At 46.2% G+C, this 19005-nt stretch overlaps 1 protein-coding gene across 1 annotated transcript in view; it reads right to left on the bottom strand.

Annotated features, from left to right (window-relative positions):
- LOC124037343 (collagen alpha-1(XIX) chain-like) overlaps nucleotides 1-19005 on the bottom strand; it is a 194327-nt gene that overhangs the window by 22610 nt on the left and 152712 nt on the right. Inside the window, exons 31-35 of the mRNA XM_046352055.1 lie at nucleotides 18387-18431; nucleotides 17916-17978; nucleotides 10052-10087; nucleotides 7058-7102; nucleotides 5466-5609 (exon numbers count right to left, since the gene is read on the bottom strand). Of these exons, the coding sequence (XP_046208011.1) occupies nucleotides 5466-5609; nucleotides 7058-7102; nucleotides 10052-10087; nucleotides 17916-17978; nucleotides 18387-18431 (333 nt within the window). The remainder of the gene's footprint in view (nucleotides 1-5465; nucleotides 5610-7057; nucleotides 7103-10051; nucleotides 10088-17915; nucleotides 17979-18386; nucleotides 18432-19005) is intronic.

A 19005-nucleotide genomic window follows, 5' to 3' on the forward strand; every position in this document is an offset into this window, starting at 1 on the left:
TCCCACTCTCCTCACTCCCACGCTCTCTCCTCTCTTTCCTCACTCCCACACTCTATCCTTCTCTCTCTCCTCTCTTCCACGCTCTCTCCTTCTCTCTCTCCTCACTCCCCACACTCGCTCCTTCTCTCTCTCCTCTCTCCCACACTCTCTCCTTCTCTCTCTCCTCACCCCCACACTCTCTCCTTCTCTCTCTCCTCTCTACCACGCTCTCTCCTTCTCTCTCTCCTCACTCCCACACTCTCTCCTTCTCTCTCCTCACTCCCACGCTCTCTCCTTCTCTCTCTCCTCACTCCCAAGCTCTCTCCATCTCTCTCCTTCTCTCTATTCCTCTCTCCTTTCCTCGCTCTCTCTCCTTTCCTCCTTCTCTCTCCTTTCCTCCCTCTCTCTCCTTTCCTCCCTCTCTCTCTAATTTCCTCCATTTCTCTCCTTTCCTCTCTCTCTCATTTCTTCCATCTCTCTCCTTTCTTCCATCTCTCTCATTTCTTCCATCTCTCTTTTTCCCTCTCTCCTTCACTCTCTCTCTTTCCCTCTCTCTTTCCCTCTCTCTAGCCCTCTCTCCTTCCCTCTCTCTCTTTCCCTCTCTCCTTCCCTCTCTCTCTTTCCCTCTCTCCTTCCCTCTCTCTCTAGCCGTCTCTCCTTCCCTCTCTCTCTAGCCGTCTCTCCTTCCCTCTCTGCGCTCCTCTCTCTCTAGCCCTTCTCTCCTTCCCTCTCTCCCGACCCCCCTGTGGGTTGAGCTGATCAGGAGTGGGAGGTGAGGAGCAGAAACAACCTAGCTGGCTTCATTATGTCTATCTGTTATCTGCTGTGTCATATGTTGCTCCACACAGCTCCACACAACTCTATGCTACTGCAGTACTGCATTCATTTACAGAGAAAGAGAGATATACGCTAATTACTTAGACCACTGAAGAAAGGAGGATGTTTAGATTCTATAATTATGTGTGATAGACAAACGGGCATAGACAAACACACACAAAAATGTGGAGCATGAATTTCTATGGGTTTATGGTTGGAATATGAGTGTTGGGAGATCTCTGTTGGGAGATCTCTATGAGTGTTGGGAGATCTCTGTAAAACATACCTTGAAGGGGTGTACATAAGACATTCACAACACCTTTATAAAACAGGTCATGACACCTTTATGACAGGATTATTCACAACACCTTTATAAAACAGGTCATGACACCTTTATGACAGGATTATTCACAACACCTTTATAAAACAGGTCATGACACCTTTATGACAGGATTATTCACAACACCTTTATAAAACAGGTCATGACACCTTTATGACAGGATAATTCACAATACCAGAGGGCTTGGTGTGTTTGGTGGAGATATAACCAACGTACCTGGCCATGCTGCTGCTCCAGTTTCAGAGGGCTTGGTGTGTTTGACTGTTCTGATATAACCAATTCAACCAGAGGGCTTTATGTTTTGGAGGTCATATACCACCTTTATGACTTGGTGTGTTTGGAGGAGATATCACAACGTACCAGAGGGCTTGGTGTGTTTGGGGGAGATATAACAACGTACCAGAGGGCTTGGTGTGTTTGGAGGAGATATAACAACGTACCAGAGGGCTTGGTGTGTTTGGTGGAGATATAACAACGTACCAGAGGGCTTGGTGTGTTTGGAGGAGATATAACAACGTACCAGAGGGCTTGGTGTGTTTGGAGGAGATATAACAACGTACCAGAGGGCTTGGTGTGTTTGGGGAGATATAACAACGTACCAGAGGGCTTGGTGTGTTTGGTGGAGATATAACTACGTACCAGAGGGCTTGGTGTGTTTGGAGGAGATATAACCAACGTACCAGAGGGCTTGGTGTGTTTGGTGGAGATATAACAACGTACCAGAGGGCTTGGTGTGTTTGGAGGAGATATAACAACGTACCAGAGGGCTTGGTGTGTTTGGTGGAGATATAACCAACGTACCAGAGGGCTTGGTGTGTTTGGAGGAGATATAACAACGTTTGGTGTGTTTGGTGGAGATATAACAACATACCAGAGGGCTTGGTGTGTTTGGATGAGATATAACAACGTACCAGAGGGCTTGGTGTGTTTGGAGGAGATATAACCAACGTACCAGAGGGCTTGGTGTGTTTGGAGGAGATATAACCAACGTACCAGAGGGCTTGGTGTGTTTGGTGGAGATATAACAACGTACCAGAGGGCTTGGTGTGTTTGGGGGAGATATAACAACGTACCAGAGGGCTTGGTGTGTTTGGAGGAGATATAACAACGTACCAGAGGGCTTGGTGTGTTTGGTGGAGATATAACAACGTACCAGAGGGCTTGGTGTGTTTGGTGGAGATATAACAACGTACCAGAGGGCTTGGTGTGTTTGGAGGAGATATAACAACGTACCAGAGGGCTTGGTGTGTTTGGTGGAGATATAACAACGTACCAGAGGGCTTGGTGTGTTTGGTGGAGATATAACCAACGTACCAGAGGGCTTGGTGTGTTTGGAGGAGATATAACCAACGTACCAGAGGGCTTGGTGTGTTTGGTGGAGATATAACCAACGTACCAGAGGGCTTGGTGTGTTTGGAGGAGATATAACAACGTACCAGAGGGCTTGGTGTGTTTGGTGGAGATATAACAACGTACCAGAGGGCTTGGTGTGTTTGGAGGAGATATAACAACGTACCAGAGGGCTTGGTGTGTTTGGAGGAGATATAACAACGTACCAGAGGGCTTGGTGTGTTTGGAGAGATATAACCAACGTTTGGTGTGTTTGGAGGAGATATAACCAACGAGATGATGTGTTTGGGGGAATATAACAACGTACCAGAGGGCTTGGTGTGTTTGGACAACGTACCAGAGGGCTTGGTGTGTTTGGTGGAGATATAACCAACGTACCAGAGGGCTTGGTGTGTTTGGAGGAGATATAATCAACGTACCAGAGGGCTTGGTGTGTTTGGAGGAGATATAACAACGTACCAGAGGCCTTGGTGTGTTTGGTGGAGATATAACCAACGTAGATATAACAACGTACCAGAGGGCTTGGTGTGTTTGGTGGAGATATAACAACGTACCAGAGGGCTTGGTGTGTTTGGAGGAGATATAACCAACGTACCAGAGGGCTTGGTGTGTTTGGAGGAGATATAACCAACGTACCAGAGGGCTTGGTGTGTTTGGTGGAGATATAACCAACATACCAGAGGGCTTGGTATAGATATAACCAACGTAACCAACGTACCAGAGGGCTTGGTATGTTTGGAGGAGATATAACCAACGTACCAGAGGGATTGGTGTGTTTGGAGGACATATAACCAACGTACCAGAGGGCTTGGTGTGTTTGGGGGAGATATAACCAACGTACCAGAGGGCTTGGTGTGTTTGGAGGATATATAACCAACGTACCAGAGGCCATGATGTGTTTGGGGGAGATATAACAACGTACCAGAGGGCTTGGTGTGTTTGGAGGAGATTTAGCCAACATACCGGAGGGCTTGGTGTGTTTGGTGGAGATATAACCAACGTACCAGAGGGCTTGGTGTGTTTGGAGGACATATAACAACATACCAGAGGGCTTGGTGTGTTTGGAGGAGATATAACAACGTACCAGAGGGCTTGGTGTGTTTGGTGGAGATATAACAACGTACCAGAGGGCTTGGTGTGTTTGGTGGAGATATAACAACGTACCAGAGGGCTTGGTGTGTTTGGAGGAGAAATAACCAACGTACCAGAGGGCTTGGTGTGTTTGGAGGAGATATAACCAACATACCAGAGGGCTTGGTGTGTTTGGTGGAGATATAACCAACGTACCAGAGGGCTTGGTGTGTTTGGAGGAGATATAACCAACGTACCAGAGGGCTTGGTATGTTTGGAGGAGATATAACCAACGTACCAGAGGGATTGGTGTGTTTGGAGGAGATATAACCAACGTACCAGAGTGCTTGGTGTGTTTGGGGGAGATATAACCAATGTACCAGAGGGCTTGGTGTGTTTGGAGGAGATATAACCAATGTACCAGAGGCCATGATGTGTTTGGGGGAGATATAACAACGTACCAGAGGGCTTGGTGTGTTTGGAGGAGATATAATCAACGTACCCGAGGGCTTGGTGTGTTTGGAGGAGATATAATCAACGTACTAGAGGGCTTGGTGTGTTTGGAGGAGATATAATCAACGTACCAGAGGCCATGATGTGTTTGGGGGAGATATAACTACGTACCAGAGGGCTTGGTGTGTTTGGAGGAGATATAATCAACGTACCAGAGGCCATGATGTGTTTGGTGGAGATATAACCAACGTACCAGAGGGCTTGGTGTGTTTGGAGGAGATATAACCAACGTGTACCAGAGGGTTTGGTATGTTTGGAGGAGATATAAGCAACGTACCAGAGGGATTGGTGTGTTTGGAGGAGATATAACCAACGTACCAGAGGGCTTGGTGTGTTTGGGGGAGATATAACCAACGTACCAGAGGCCATGATGTGTTTGGGGGAGATATAACAACGTACCAGAAGGCTTGATGTGTTTGGAGGAGATATAATCAACGTACCAGAGGGCTTGGTGTGTTTGGAGGAGATATAATCAACGTACTAGAGGGCTTGGTGTGTTTGGAGGAGATATAATCAACGTACCAGAGGCCATGATGTGTTTGGGGGACATATAACTACGTACCAGAGGGCTTGGTGTGTTTGGAGGAGATATAATCAACGTACCAGAGGCCATGATGTGTTTGGAGGAGATATAATCAACGTACCAGAGGCCATGATGTGTTTGGTGGAGATATGGAGGAGATATAACCAACGTACCAGAGGACTTGGTGTGTTTGGAGGAGATATAACAACGTACCAGAGGGCTTGGTGTGTTTGGAGGAGATATAACCAACGTACCAGAGGGCTTGGTGTGTCTGGGGGAGATATAACCAACGTACCAGAGGGCTTGATGTGTTTGGAGGAGATATAACCAACGTACCAGAGGCCATGATGTGTTTGGGGGAGATATAACCAACAAACCAGAGGGCTTTGTGTGTTTGGCGGAGATATAACCAACGTACCAGAGGGCATGATGTGTTTGGGGGAGATATAACAACGTACCAGAGGGCTTGGTATGTTTGGAGGATATATAACCAACGTACCAGAGGGCTGGGTGTGTTTGGGGGAGATAGAACCAACGTACCAGAGGCCATGATGTGTTTGGTGGAGATATGGAGGAGATATAACCAACGTACCAGAGGGCTTGGTGTGTTTGGAGGAGATATAACAACGTACCAGAGGGCTTGGTGTGTTTGGAGGAGATATAACAACGTACCAGAGGGCTTGGTGTGTTTGGAGGAGTTATAACAACGTACCAGAGGGCTTGGTGTGTTTGGAGGAGATATAACAACGTACCAGAGGGCTTGGTGTGTTTGGAGGAGATATAACAACGTACCAGAGGGCTTGGTGTGTTTGGGGGAGATATAACCAACGTACCAGAGGGCTTGGTGTGTTTGGAGGAGATATAACAACGTACCAGAGGGCTTGGTGATGCTATGGGACCTGGGGGGCCAGGGTCTCCTCGGTGGCCTTGGGGCCCAATAGGTCCCACTATTCCTGGGTCTCCTGTCCTTCCCCTCTCTCCTTGGACTCCCCTCGCTCCAGGTATCCCCGGGTCCCCCTGCAGTAGGAGATCAGTAAAGAACAATGAAATCAAATTTGTATTGGTCATGTACACATATTTAGCAGATGTTATTGAAGGGTGTAGTGAAATGCTTATGTTCCTAGTTCCAACAGTGCAGTAATACCTGACCATATAAACCAATACATATACGTTCCAATATACCAATATGTATAATGATTAAATCTAGCTGGCTGGTGAGCTCCCGCCATGTGGTTTACAGTTCACCCTCCGGTTTCCAATTCAGATCTACAATCACTTTATTTAACTAGGCCATCATTGTAAATAAGAACATGTTCTTAATTGACTTGCCTGGTTAAATAAAAGGGTGAGGGGGTTGTTGTCAGTCCCACTCCAGACTGTACCGGAGGCTTTCTGATAGAGCATCGGCATAAGGCCACTCTGGCTTTGGGCTGATACTGTCGCTACCAACGCCTCAGCATTACACAAACAGTCCTCATCCAGCCATTACCCTAATTGAGCCCACTCAGATACACATCCCCAGGGACTGTGGCCAATTCTGTCACCATGTATTTTAGCTCTCCTACAAACCGCCATCAATAGCATTTATAAACAGATTACACTGTAGAAGACTGTGACAGGGCTTTAGAAACAGATTACACTGTAGAAGACTGTGACAGGGCTTTAGAAACAGATTACACTGTAGAAGACTGTGACAGGGCTTTAGAAACGGATTACACTGTAGGAGACTGTGACAGGGCTTTAGAAACAGATTACACTGTAGATGACTGTGACAGGGCTTTAGAAATAGATTACACTGTAGAAGACTGTGACAGGGCTTTAGAAACTGATTACACTGTAGAAGACTGTGACAGGGCTTTAGAAACATATTACACTGTAGAAGACTGTGACAGGGCTTTATAAACAGATTACACTGTAGAAGACTGTGACAGGGCTTTATAAACAGATTACACTGTAGAAGACTGTGACAGGGCTTTATAAACAGATTGCACTGTAGAAGACTGTGACAGGGCTTTATAAACAGATTACACTGTAGAAGACTGTGACAGGGCTTTATAAACAGATTACACTGTAGAAGACTGTGACAGGGCTTTATAAACAGATTACACTGTAGAAGACTGTGACAGGGCTTTAGAAACAGATTACACTGTAGAAGACTGTGACAGGGCTTTATAAACAGATTACACTGTAGAAGACTGTGACAGGGCTTTAGAAACAGATTACACTGTAGAAGACTGTGACAGGGCTTTATAAATAGGGGTTTCAGAAATACAATGGTGGCATACAAAATGCATTGAATTTCAGATGCCTTTATCAAATTCTTAGGCACCTCAGGGGGAAAAACATGTGTTTCTATGCATCATTGCCTTTTGGTTGAGTTATGTTCTGTGTGATATTTTTCCATCACAAACAATGAGTTGTGTTTATGGAAAACCGCGTCAGAGAAACAAAATAAAGGTGCTTACCCGTTCTCCCTTGGATCCTCTGTCTCCTAGTCTACCTGTGGCTCCCTGTAAGAAGAAAAACAGATCACAGTATGAACACATGACAGAGGAGTGCAGGTTCTGTCTGAAATACTCTGCGCTGATTGCAGAGAGACAGAGAAGTCCCTCCAGACCAGAGAGAAGAGCAAAGAGCACTGCTAAATAATTGGATATTTGGAATGAAGATGACCCCAAGGCTCGTCTTCTCTCTCTTTACCCACTCCTCTCTTTGTCTTCTCTCCTTTCCTCCCTCTCTCCAAATCTGACTTTCCTCCTCTCCTCTCCTCTTCTATCCTCTCCTCTCCTCTCCTCTCCTCTCCTCTCCTCTCCTCTTCTCTCCTCTCCTAGCACTCAAAAGCACACTGCCTTTGTTCAGACACCCACTGAGGCCAACGTGGGTCTAATCTGTTGCTCTGTAATCACCCCCATCAACATCAACCAATCCTCCACTTTCAGGGTCATTTAATGATTGCTTATCATTTTAAATTTGCCAACCCACGCTTGTGTCTTAGCTTATTCACATTCTAAAAAGGTTTATTGTTGCAATAACTAGACTGCCAGGTCCCGTTATAATCTTAACAATTGGTGGCAGCAGTGAAGTGATTGACAGGATGTCGTTCATTCCAAATTCTCAATCAAAAAACAACCTTTTTAAATGATTCTGGGATGACTGTTGTTCCTGTGTCTGAGGATGTATGGAGTTCTCCAAGGACTGTGTTTCACCTTCCACAGTGTCTGTCACAGCTTCCCTGCATCACATAGCCCCACTTCCCTCTGTGGACTGTATGCCTCCTCCCTCCCTCCCTCCCTCCCTCCCTCCCTCCCTCCCCCTCCTCCCTCCCTCCCTCCCTCCCTCCCTCCCTCCCTCCCTCCCTCCCTCCCTCCCTCCCTCCCTCCCTCCCTCCCTCCCTCCCTCCCTCCCTCCCTCCCTCCCTCGCTGGGAGAGAAACACCTGTCGTTAGCTCTATGTGCAACACTGCTCTCAGAACTACACCTCTCCATTCTCCTCTCCTCTCTTGCTTTCCAGGTCTCCCTCGCTCCCTCCATCTCACTGACTGTATAACCCCTGGGAACATCTTTGTATCCATTTACTGTGAGGATTACTGTCTCCATGCAAAATGCAATCTGGCACGATCATGTGGTTTTAAAAGCAACGGGCAGCAGCGAACTCTGTTCTCCTCCTCCTCGCCTACATTCATCTGCAGCCTCTCTCTATTTTTTATTTATGCTATGTTATTCCCCAACGCCTGATGGGAGGCTTACATCTATCATCGTGCCCACTGAATTCGACTTCCATCGTCGCTCTCTGGGCCTGGCATTAAACCTCAAAGCCAGATCATTGCAGTACAGTGAGAGGAGTTTTTAGGGAATGTTTAGAATAGGAGCACATTCACCTGCTAGATGGCACTGTTGCCCCACCAAATGATTGAGAACAAGAGCTACACCATCTAACAACAAGGCATTAAAATCTCCCTCTCTCCCTCCCCTCTCCCTCTCTCCCTCTCCCCCCCTCTCCCTCTCTCCCTCTCTGCCTCTCCCCCTCTCTCCCTCTCCAAGATGTTGTTGATGGAAGTGGGTGAAATAATAAGAAGTTGGCCCTTCCTTCCTCTCACTGTTAAGATCTCTGTGATATAGACTGACAGATGTACCAATGTTCCGACCAGTTACTCTATCTGTTATAGTTCAGCTAATTAGAATGGAAATGATGGTGAATCATACTGTTATAATTCAGCAAAACAGGGTAGCAAGTTCAAACCCCCGAGCTGACAAGGTACAAATCTGTCGTTCTGCCCCTGAACAGGCAGTTAACCCACTGTTCCTAGGCTGTCATTAGTGACAACAACTAGTGATGTAATATGACAGAGTACGAAACACAACTAGTGATGTCATATGACAGAGTATAAAACACAACTAGTGATGTCATGACAGAGTATAAAACACAACTAGTGATGTCATATGACAGAGTATAAAACACAACTAGTGATGTCATATGACAGAGTACGAAACACAACTAGTGATGTCATATGACAGAGTATAAAACACAACTAGTGATGTCATATGACAGAGTATAAAACACAACTAGTGATGTCATATGACAGAGTACGAAACACAACTAGTGATGTCATATGACAGAGTATAAAATACAACTAGTGATGTCATATGACAGAGTATGAAACACAACTAGTGATGTCATATGACAGAGTACGAAACACAACTAGTGATGTCATATGACAGAGTACGAAACACAACTAGTGATGTCATATGACAGAGTATAAAACACAACTAGTGATGTCCTATGACAGAGTATAAAATACAACTAGACATATTTTCAGTAGAGATCACAGTGGCAGTTGTTTTATTTTTACTCGTTAAGTTTTATCCAAACACTTATCTGCATATGAAAATAGATCATTCTTCTCTTTTTCACAAACAGTTATCTATGACTGCCTCCCAGCATTAACTGTATAGTTAGTATACAAAGACTAAAAGTCAACACAGCCCAACATCTGCAGGATACCTTTGAGTCATTATCATGAAATGGTCTAATATGCAAATAGAAGTGTTTTAATGCACCTGTTGTGATGCCATAGCTCAAGGGCTAGATAACAGCACTACTGTCAAGGATGCTGCTGGTACCTCTTTTTGTTGAGGGACATTGTGTGTGTGTGTGTGTGTGTGTGTGTGTGTGTGTGTGTGTGTGTGTGTGTGTGTGTGTGTGTGTGTGTGTGTGTGTGTGTGTGTGTGTGTGTGTGTGTGTGTGTGTGTGTGTGTGTGTGTGTGTGTGTGTGTGTGTGTGTGTGTGTGTGTGTGTGTGTGTGTGTGTGTGTGTGTGTGTGTGTGTGTGTGTGTGTGTGTGTGTGTATGTATGTATGTATGTATGTATGTATGTATGTATGTATGTATGTATGTATGTATGTATGTATGTATGTATGTATGTATGTATGTATGTATGTATGTATATTTATTTTCTCTCACCTCGTACCCAGGAAGTCCATCTTTCCCGGGCCTCCCCTGCTCAAGGAACGACCAGAACACAAAGAAGGAAAACAAAGACATTTTGTATCAACTCCAACAATCCAACGTTCGATCGGGTCGGCCCTGGTGCATTCTGGATATCCGTCTCAAATGGCACTCTATTCCCTATATACTGAAATACAGTCATGTACTACATAGGGAATAGGGCTTTGGTCAAAGTAGTGTACTATATAGGGAATACGGCTCTGGTCAAAGTAGTGTACTATATAGGGAATAGGGCTCTGGTCAAAGTAGTGTACTATATAGGGAATAGGGCTTTGGTCAAAGTAGTGTACTATATAGGGAATAGGGCTTTGGTCAAAGTAGTGTACTATATAGGGAATAGGGCTCTGGTCAAAGTAGTGTACTATATAGGGAATAGGGCTTTGGTCAAAGTAGTGTACTATATAGGGAATAGGGCTCTGGTCAAAGTAGTGTACTATATAGGGAATAGGGCTCTGGTCAAAGTAGTGTACTATATAGGGAATAGGGCTTTGGTCAAAGTAGTGTACTATATAGGGAATAGGGCTTTGGTCAAAGTAGTGTACTATATAGGGAATAGGGCTCTGGTCAAAGTAGTGTACTATATAGGGAATAGGGCTCTGGTCAAAGTAGTGTACTATATAGGGAATAGGGCTCTGGTCAAAGTAGTGTACTATATAGGGAATAGGGCTTTGGTCAAAGTAGTGTACTATATAGGGAATAGGGCTTTGGTCAAAGTAGTGTACTATATAGGGAATAGGGCTCTGGTCAAAGTAGTGTACTATATAGGGAATAGGGCTCTGGTCAAAGTAGTGTACTACATAGGGAATAGGGCTTTGGTCAAAGTAGTGTACTACATAGGGAATAGGGCTCTGGTCAAAGTAGTGTACTACATAGGGAATAGGGCTTTGGTCAAAGTAGTGTACTACATAGGGAATAGGGCTCTGGTCAAAGTAGTGTACTACATAGGGAATAGGGCTTTGGTCAAAGTAGTGTACTACATAGGGAATAGGGCTCTGGTCAAAGTAGTGTACTATATAGGGAATAGGGCTCTGGTCAAAGTAGTGTACTACATAGGGAATAGGGCTTTGGTCAAAGTAGTGTACTACATAGGGAATAGGGCTCTGGTCAAAGTAGTGTACTATATAGGGAATAGGGCTTTGGTCAAAGTAGTGTACTATGTAGGGCATAGGGCTCTGGTCAAAGTAGTGTACTATATAGGGAATAGGGCTCTGGTCAAAGTAGTGTACTATATAGGGAATAGGGCTCTGGTCAAAGTAGTGTACTATATAGGGAATAGGGCTCTGGTCAAAGTAGTGTACTATATAGGGAATAGGGCTCTGGTCAAAGTAGTGTACTATATAGGGGATAGGGCTTTGGTCAAAGTAGTGTACTATATAGGGAATAGGGCTTTGGTCAAAGTAGTGTACTATATAGGGAATAGGGCTTTGGTCAAAGTAGTGTACTATATAGGGAATAGGGCTTTGGTCAAAGTAGTGTACTATATAGGGAATAGGGCTTTGGTCAAAGTAGTGTACTATATAGGGAATAGGGCTCTGGTCAAAGTAGTGTACTATATAGGGAATAGGGCTCTGGTCAAAGTAGTGTACTATATAGGGAATAGGGCTCTGGTCAAAGTAGTGTACTATATAGGGAATAGGGCTTTGGTCAAAGTAGTGTACTATATAGGGAATAGGGCTTTGGTCAAAGTAGTGTACTATATAGGGAATAGGGCTTTGGTCAAAGTAGTGTACTATATAGGGAATAGGGCTTTGGTCAAAGTAGTGTACTATATAGGGAATAGGGCTTTGGTCAAAGTAGTGTACTATATAGGGAATAGGGCTTTGGTCAAAGTAGTGTACTATATAGGGAATAGGGCTTTGGTCAAAGTAGTGTACTATATAGGGAATAGGGCTTTGGTCAAAGTAGTGTACTATATAGGGAATAGGGCTTTGGTCAAAGTAGTGTACTATATAGGGAATAGGGCTTTGGTCAAAGTAGTGTACTATATAGGGAATAGGGCTCTGGTCAAAGTAGTGTACTATATAGGGAATAGGGCTCTGGTCAAAGTAGTGTACTATATAGGGAATAGGGCTCTGGTCAAAGTAGTGTACTATATAGGGAATAGGGCTTTGGTCAAAGTAGTGTACTATATAGGGAATAGGGCTTTGGTCAAAGTAGTGTACTATATAGGGAATAGGGCTTTGGTCAAAGTAGTGTACTATATAGGGAATAGGGCTCTGGTCAAAGTAGTGTACTATATAGGGAATAGGGCTTTGGTCAAAGTAGTGTACTATATAGGGAATAGGGCTTTGGTCAAAGTAGTGTACTATATAGGGAATAGGGCTTTGGTCAAAGTAGTGTACTATATAGGGAATAGGGCTTTGGTCAAAGTAGTGTACTATATAGGGAATAGGGCTTTGGTCAAAGTAGTGTACTATATAGGGAATAGGGCTTTGGTCAAAGTAGTGCACTATATAGGGAATAGGGCTTTGGTCAAAGTAGTGTACTATATAGGGAATAGGGCTCTGGTCAAAGTAGTGTACTATATAGGGAATAGGGCTCTGGTCAAAGTAGTGCACTATATAGGGAATAGGGCTCTGGTCAAAGTAGTGCACTATATAGGGAATAGGGCTCTGGTCAAAGTAGTGCACTATATAGGGAATAGGGCTCTGGTCAAAGTAGTGCACTATATAGGGAATAGGGCTCTGGTCAAAGTAGTGCACTATATAGGGAATAGGGCTCTGGTCAAAGTAGTGCACTATATAGGGAATAGGGCTCTGGTCAAAGTAGTGCACTATATAGGGAATAGGGCTCTGGTTAAAGTAGTGCACTATATAGGGAAAAGGGCTTTGGTCAAAGTAGTGCACTATATAGGGAATAGGGCTTTGGTCAAAGTAGTGCACTATATAGGGAATAGGGCTCTGGTCAAAGTAGTGTACTATATAGGGAATAGGGCTCTGGTCAAAGTAGTGCACTATATAGGGAAAAGGGCTCTGGTCAAAGTAGTGTACTATATAGGGAATAGGGCTTTGGTCAAAGTAGTGTACTATATAGGGAATAGGGCTTTGGTCAAAGTAGTGCACTATATAGGGAATAGGGCTCTGGTCAAAGTAGTGTACTATATAGGGAATAGGGCTCTGGTCAAAGTAGTGCACTATATAGGGAATAGGGTGCCGTTTGTGACAGACAGAGTAATCTCTCTCCACAGTTAATGGGATATCTGAAGCGTGGGATAACGATGGTGATTGCTGTGTGAACACTAATGTTCCACTCTCTGCTTACAGACTGATGGAATTATAACTAAAGAAACCATTTCTGATGATAATAACATACAATAATGTCATCGTTCTGCAAAACAAGCCTGGACTAATAAGCTTATTAAAACCAGATTTAAACAGATTGTCCCTTAAATCAAGCTCTTTCATTGACATGGAAATGCAGACATCTATGGTAAATGTAACACAGCACTTGGCTCTGCAATGTGAGGGACTGTGTTGTTATCAATATAAACTATGTCTACCGGCAAACTGGCAGTCTGAGCCTATACAGTCATAGAGGAACACATCTCTCAGCAATAAGTAGGAACCATCTACTCTCTGTTCATTGGGAACATTTGCATATTCAGACCCTTTGACTTTTCCCACGTTTTCTTACGTTGCAGCCTTATTCTAAAATGGATTAAATAAAGATGTTTCATATTTCATTTTTTGTTGTTGATAAATTAGCATTTCTAAAAACCAGTTTTTTCTTTGTCATTATGGGGTATTGTGTGTAGATTGATGATGGCGGGAAAACAATTGAATCAATATTTGAATAAGGCTGAAACGTAACAAAAATGTGGAAAAGGTCAAGGGGTCTGAATACTTTCCAAAGGCCCTGTATGTACTGTACATAGAGTGACATTTCACTTGGCTCTGCATGTTCACTCTTAGAAACAAAGGTTCCAAAAGGGTTCTTCGGCTGTCCGGAAAAGTTTAACCTTTTTTGGTTCCAGGTAGAACCCTTTTTGTTTCAGGTAGAACCCTTTCGGGTTACATTTAGAAAGGGTCCTACATGGAACCCAAAAGGGTTAAACCTGGAACCAAAAAGGGTTCTTCAAAGGATTCTTCTATGGGAAAGGCGAAAAACCCTTTAAGGTTCTTTAAAGCACCTTTTTGTTCTAGGTGTATCTCCCGTTGAGGGTAGGTGTCTAATCAGGGGTATGGACTATATCCCGTTGAGGGTAGGTGTCTAATCAGGGGTATGGACTATCTCCCGTTGAGGGTAGGTGTCTAATCAGGTGTATGGACTATATCCCGTTGAGGGTAGGTGTCTAATCAGGTGTATGGACTATCTCCCATTGAGGGTAGGTGTCTAATCAGGTGTATGGACTATCTCCCGTTGAGGGTAGGTGTCTAATCAGGTGTATGGACTATATCCCGTTGAGGGTAGGTGTCTAATCAGGTGTATGGACTATCTCCCGTTGAGGGTAGGTGTCTAATCAGGGGTATGGACTATCTCCCGTTGAGGGTAGGTGTCTAATCAGGTGTATGGACTATCTCCCGTTGAGGGTAGGTGTCTAATCAGGTGTATGGACTAACCTCCCGTTGAGGGTAGGTATCTAATCAGGGGTAGCCTGTCAACTATGTGTCTGTTTATCCCTGTTCTCTCCTCTCTGCACAGACCATACAAACGCTCCACACCGCGTGGCCGCGGCCACCCTACTCTGGTGGTCCCAGCGCGCACGACCCACGTGGAGTTCCAGGTCTCCGGTAGCCTCTGGAACTGCCAATCTGCGGTCAACAAGGCAGAGTTCATCTCAGCCTATGCCTCCCTCCAGTCCCTCGACTTCTTGGCACTGACGGAAACATGGATCACCACAGACAACACTGCTACTCCTACTGCTCTCTCTTCGTCCGCCCACGTGTTCTCGCACACCCCGAGAGCGTCTGGTCAGCGGGGTGGTGGCACCGGGATCCTCATCTCTCCCAAGTGGTCATTCTCTCTTTCTCCCCTTACCCATCTGTCTATCGCCTCCTTTGAATTCCATGCTGTCACAGTTACTAGCCCTTTCAAGCTTAACATCCTTATCATTTATCGCCCTCCAGGTTCCCTCGGAGAGTTCATCAATGAGCTTGATGCCTTGATAAGCTCCTTTCCTGAGGACGGCTCACCTCTCACAGTTCTGGGCGACTTTAACCTCCCCACGTCTACCTTTGACTCTTTCCTCTCTGCCTCCTTCTTTCCACTCCTCTCCTCTTTGACCTCACCCTCTCACCTTCCCCCCCTACTCACAAGGCAGGCAATACGCTCGATCTCATCTTTACTAGATGCTGTTCTTCCACTAACCTCACTGCAACTCCCCTCCAAGTCTCCGACCACTGCCTTGTATCCTTTTCCCTCTCGCTCTCATCCAACACCTCCCACACTGCCCCTACTCGGATGGTATCGCGCCGTCCCAACCTTCGCTCTCTCTCCCCCGCTACTCTCTCCTCTTCCATCCTATCATCTCTTCCCTCCGCTCAAACCTTCTCCCACCTATCTCCTGATTCTGCCTCCTCAACCCTCCTCTCCTCCCTCTCTGCATCCCTTGACTCTCTATGTCCCCTATCCTCCAGGCCGGCTCGGTCCTCCCCTCCCGCTCCGTGGCTCGATGACTCATTGCGAGCTCACAGAACAGGGCTCCGGGCAGCCGAGCGGAAATGGAGGAAAACTCGCCTCCCTGCGGACCTGGCATCCTTTCACTCCCTCCTCTCTACATTTTCCTCCTCTGTCTCTGCTGCTAAAGCCACTTTCTACCACGCTAAATTCCAAGCATCTGCCTCTAACCCTAGGAAGCTCTTTGCCACCTTCTCCTCCCTCCTGAATCCTCCGCCCCCTCCCCCCTCCTCCCTCTCTGCAGATGACTTCGTCAACCATTTTGAAAAGAAGGTCGACGACATCCGATCCTCGTTTGCTAAGTCAAACGACACCGCTGGTTCTGCTCACACTGCCCTACCCTGTGCTCTGACCTCTTTCTCCCTCTCTCTCCAGATGAAATCTCGCGTCTTGTGACGGCCGGCCGCCCAACAACCTGCCCGCTTGACCCTATCCCCTCCTCTCTTCTCCAGACCATTTCCGGAGACCTTCTCCCTTACCTCACCTCGCTCATCAACTCATCCCTGACCGTTGGCTACGTCCCTTCCGTCTTCAAGAGAGCGAGAGTTGCACCCCTTCTGAAAAAACCTACACTCGATCCCTCCGATGTCAACAATTACAGACCAGTATCCCTTCTTTCTTTTCTCTCCAAAACTCTTGAACGTGCCGTCCTTGGCCAGCTCTCCCACTATCTCTCTCTGAATGACCTTCTTGATCCAAATCAGTCAGGTTTCAAGACTAGTCATTCAACTGAGACTGCTCTCCTCTGTATCACGGAGGCGCTCCGCACTGCTAAAGCTAACTCTCTCTCCTCTGCTCTCATCCTTCTAGATCTATCGGCTGCCTTCGATACTGTGAACCATCAGATCCTCCTCTCCACCCTCTCCGAGTTGGGCATCTCCGGCGCGGCCCACGCTTGGATTGCGTCCTACCTGACAGGTCGCTCCTACCAGGTGGCGTGGCGAGAATCTGTCTCCTCACCACGCGCTCTCACCACTGGTGTCCCCCAGGGCTCTGTTCTTGGCCCTCTCCTATTCTCGCTATACACCAAGTCACTTGGCTCTGTCATAACCTCACATGGTCTCTCTTATCATTGCTATGCAGACGACACACAATTAATCTTCTCCTTTCCCCCTTCTGATGACCAGGTGGCGAATCGCATCTCTGCATGTCTGGCAGACATATCAGTGTGGATGACGGATCACCACCTCAAGCTGAACCTCGGCAAGACGGAGCTGCTCTTCCTCCCGGGGAAGGACTGCCCGTTCCATGATCTCGCCATCACGGTCGACAACTCCATTGTGTCCTCCTCCCAGAGCGCCAAGAACCTTGGCGTGATCCTGGACAACACCCTGTCGTTCTCAACTAACATCAAGGCGGTGGCCCGTTCCTGTAGGTTCATGCTCTACAACATCCGCAGAGTACGACCCTGCCTCACACAGGAAGCGGCGCAGGTCCTAATCCAGGCACTTGTCATCTCCCGTCTGGATTACTGCAACTCGCTGTTGGCTGGGCTCCCTGCCTGTGCCATTAAACCCCTTCAACTCATCCAGAACGCCGCAGCCCGTCTGGTGTTCAACCTTCCCAAGTTCTCTCACGTCACCCCGCTCCTCCGTTCTCTCCACTGGCTTCCAGTTGAAGCTCGCATCCGCTACAAGACCATGGTGCTTGCCTACGGAGCTGTGAGGGGAACGGCACCTCAGTACCTCCAGGCTCTGATCAGGCCCTACACCCAAACAAGGGCACTGCGTTCATCCACCTCTGGCCTGCTCGCCTCCCTACCACTGAGGAAGTACAGCTCCCGCTCAGCCCAGTCAAAACTGTTCGCTGCCCTGGCCCCCCAATGGTGGAACAAACTCCCTCACGACGCCAGGACAGCGGAGTCAATCACCACCTTCCGGAGACACCTGAAACCCCACCTCTTTAAGGAATACCTAGGATAGGTTAAGTAATCCCTCTCACCCCACCCCCCCTAAGTTTTAGATGCACTATTGTTAAGTGACTGTCCCACTGGATGTCATAAGGTGAATGCACCAATTTGTAAGTCGCTCTGGATAAGAGCGTCTGCTAAATGACTTAAATGTAATGTAATGATGTAATGGGTATGGACTATCTCCCGTTGAGGGTAGGTATCTAATCAGGGGTATGGACTATCTCCCGTTGAGGGTAGGTGTCTAATCAGGGGTATGAGGAAAGAGGAGCAGAGGTAAAGTAAAATCCTTACAGGAGCACCTTGGGGTCCCTCAGGTCCTGGGAATCCTGTCTCCCCCAGCGGGCCCCTCTCACCCTGTCAGGGAATAAACACTCATATGTGTCACTGTTACTGTTACTGTGTGTGACAGAGAGAAGGAGGGATGCCTTTGACTGACAGCTGACAGAGTGAGAGAAAAAGAGAGAGCGAGAGCGAGAGAGAGAGAGAGAGTGAGAGTGAGAGTGAGTGAGAGTGAGTGAGTGAGTGAGTGAGTGAGTGAGTGAGTGAGTGAGTGAGTGAGTGAGTGAGTGAGTGAGTGAGAGAGCGAGAGAGTGAGTGAGAGAGTGAGTGAGTGAGAGTGAGAGTGAGAGTGAGAGTGAGAGTGAGAGAGAGAGAGAGAGAGAGAGAGAGAGAGAGAGAGAGAGAGAGAGAGAGAGAGAGAGAGAGAGAGAGCAAGCGAGAGAGCAAGAGAGAGAGAGAGAGAAAAGCATCCGGCTTACTTACCGGTTCCCCAGGGATACCCGAATCACCACGAGCTCCAGGTTTCCCCTGTCAATCACACAGACAGGATGAGAATGCCCCACATTAAACAGCTTCTCAGACAGGTTTTATATATCTACCCATCTATGTTAGCTAGCACCTCAACACTGTCCTGTCCAGCAGGTATTACTGTACTACAGCCCTCTAAGTGGGTGTACATCTGCACGACTGTTCACTGGGTATAGTATTACATCTGCAGGACTGTGCACTGGGTCTAGTATTACATCTGAAGGACTGTTCACTGGGTTTAGTATTACATCTGAAGGACTGTTCACTGGGTCTAGTATTACATCTGAAGGACTGTTCACTGGGTATAGTATTACATCTGAGGGACTGTTCACTGGGTATAGTATTACATCTGTTCATCTGAAGGACTGTTCACTGGGTATAGTATTACATCTGTTCATCTGAAGGACTGTTCACTGGGTATAGTATTACATCTGTTCATATGAAGGACTGTTCACTGGGTATTGTATTACATCTGTTCATCTGAAGTACTGTTCACTGGGTATAGTATTACATCTGTTCATATGAAGGACTGTTCACTGGGTATAGTATTACATCTGTTCATCTGAAGGACTGT

This window comes from Oncorhynchus gorbuscha, linkage group LG06 (assembly GCF_021184085.1).
Source record: "Oncorhynchus gorbuscha isolate QuinsamMale2020 ecotype Even-year linkage group LG06, OgorEven_v1.0, whole genome shotgun sequence".
NCBI classification, from domain to species: Eukaryota; Metazoa; Chordata; class Actinopteri; order Salmoniformes; family Salmonidae; genus Oncorhynchus; species Oncorhynchus gorbuscha.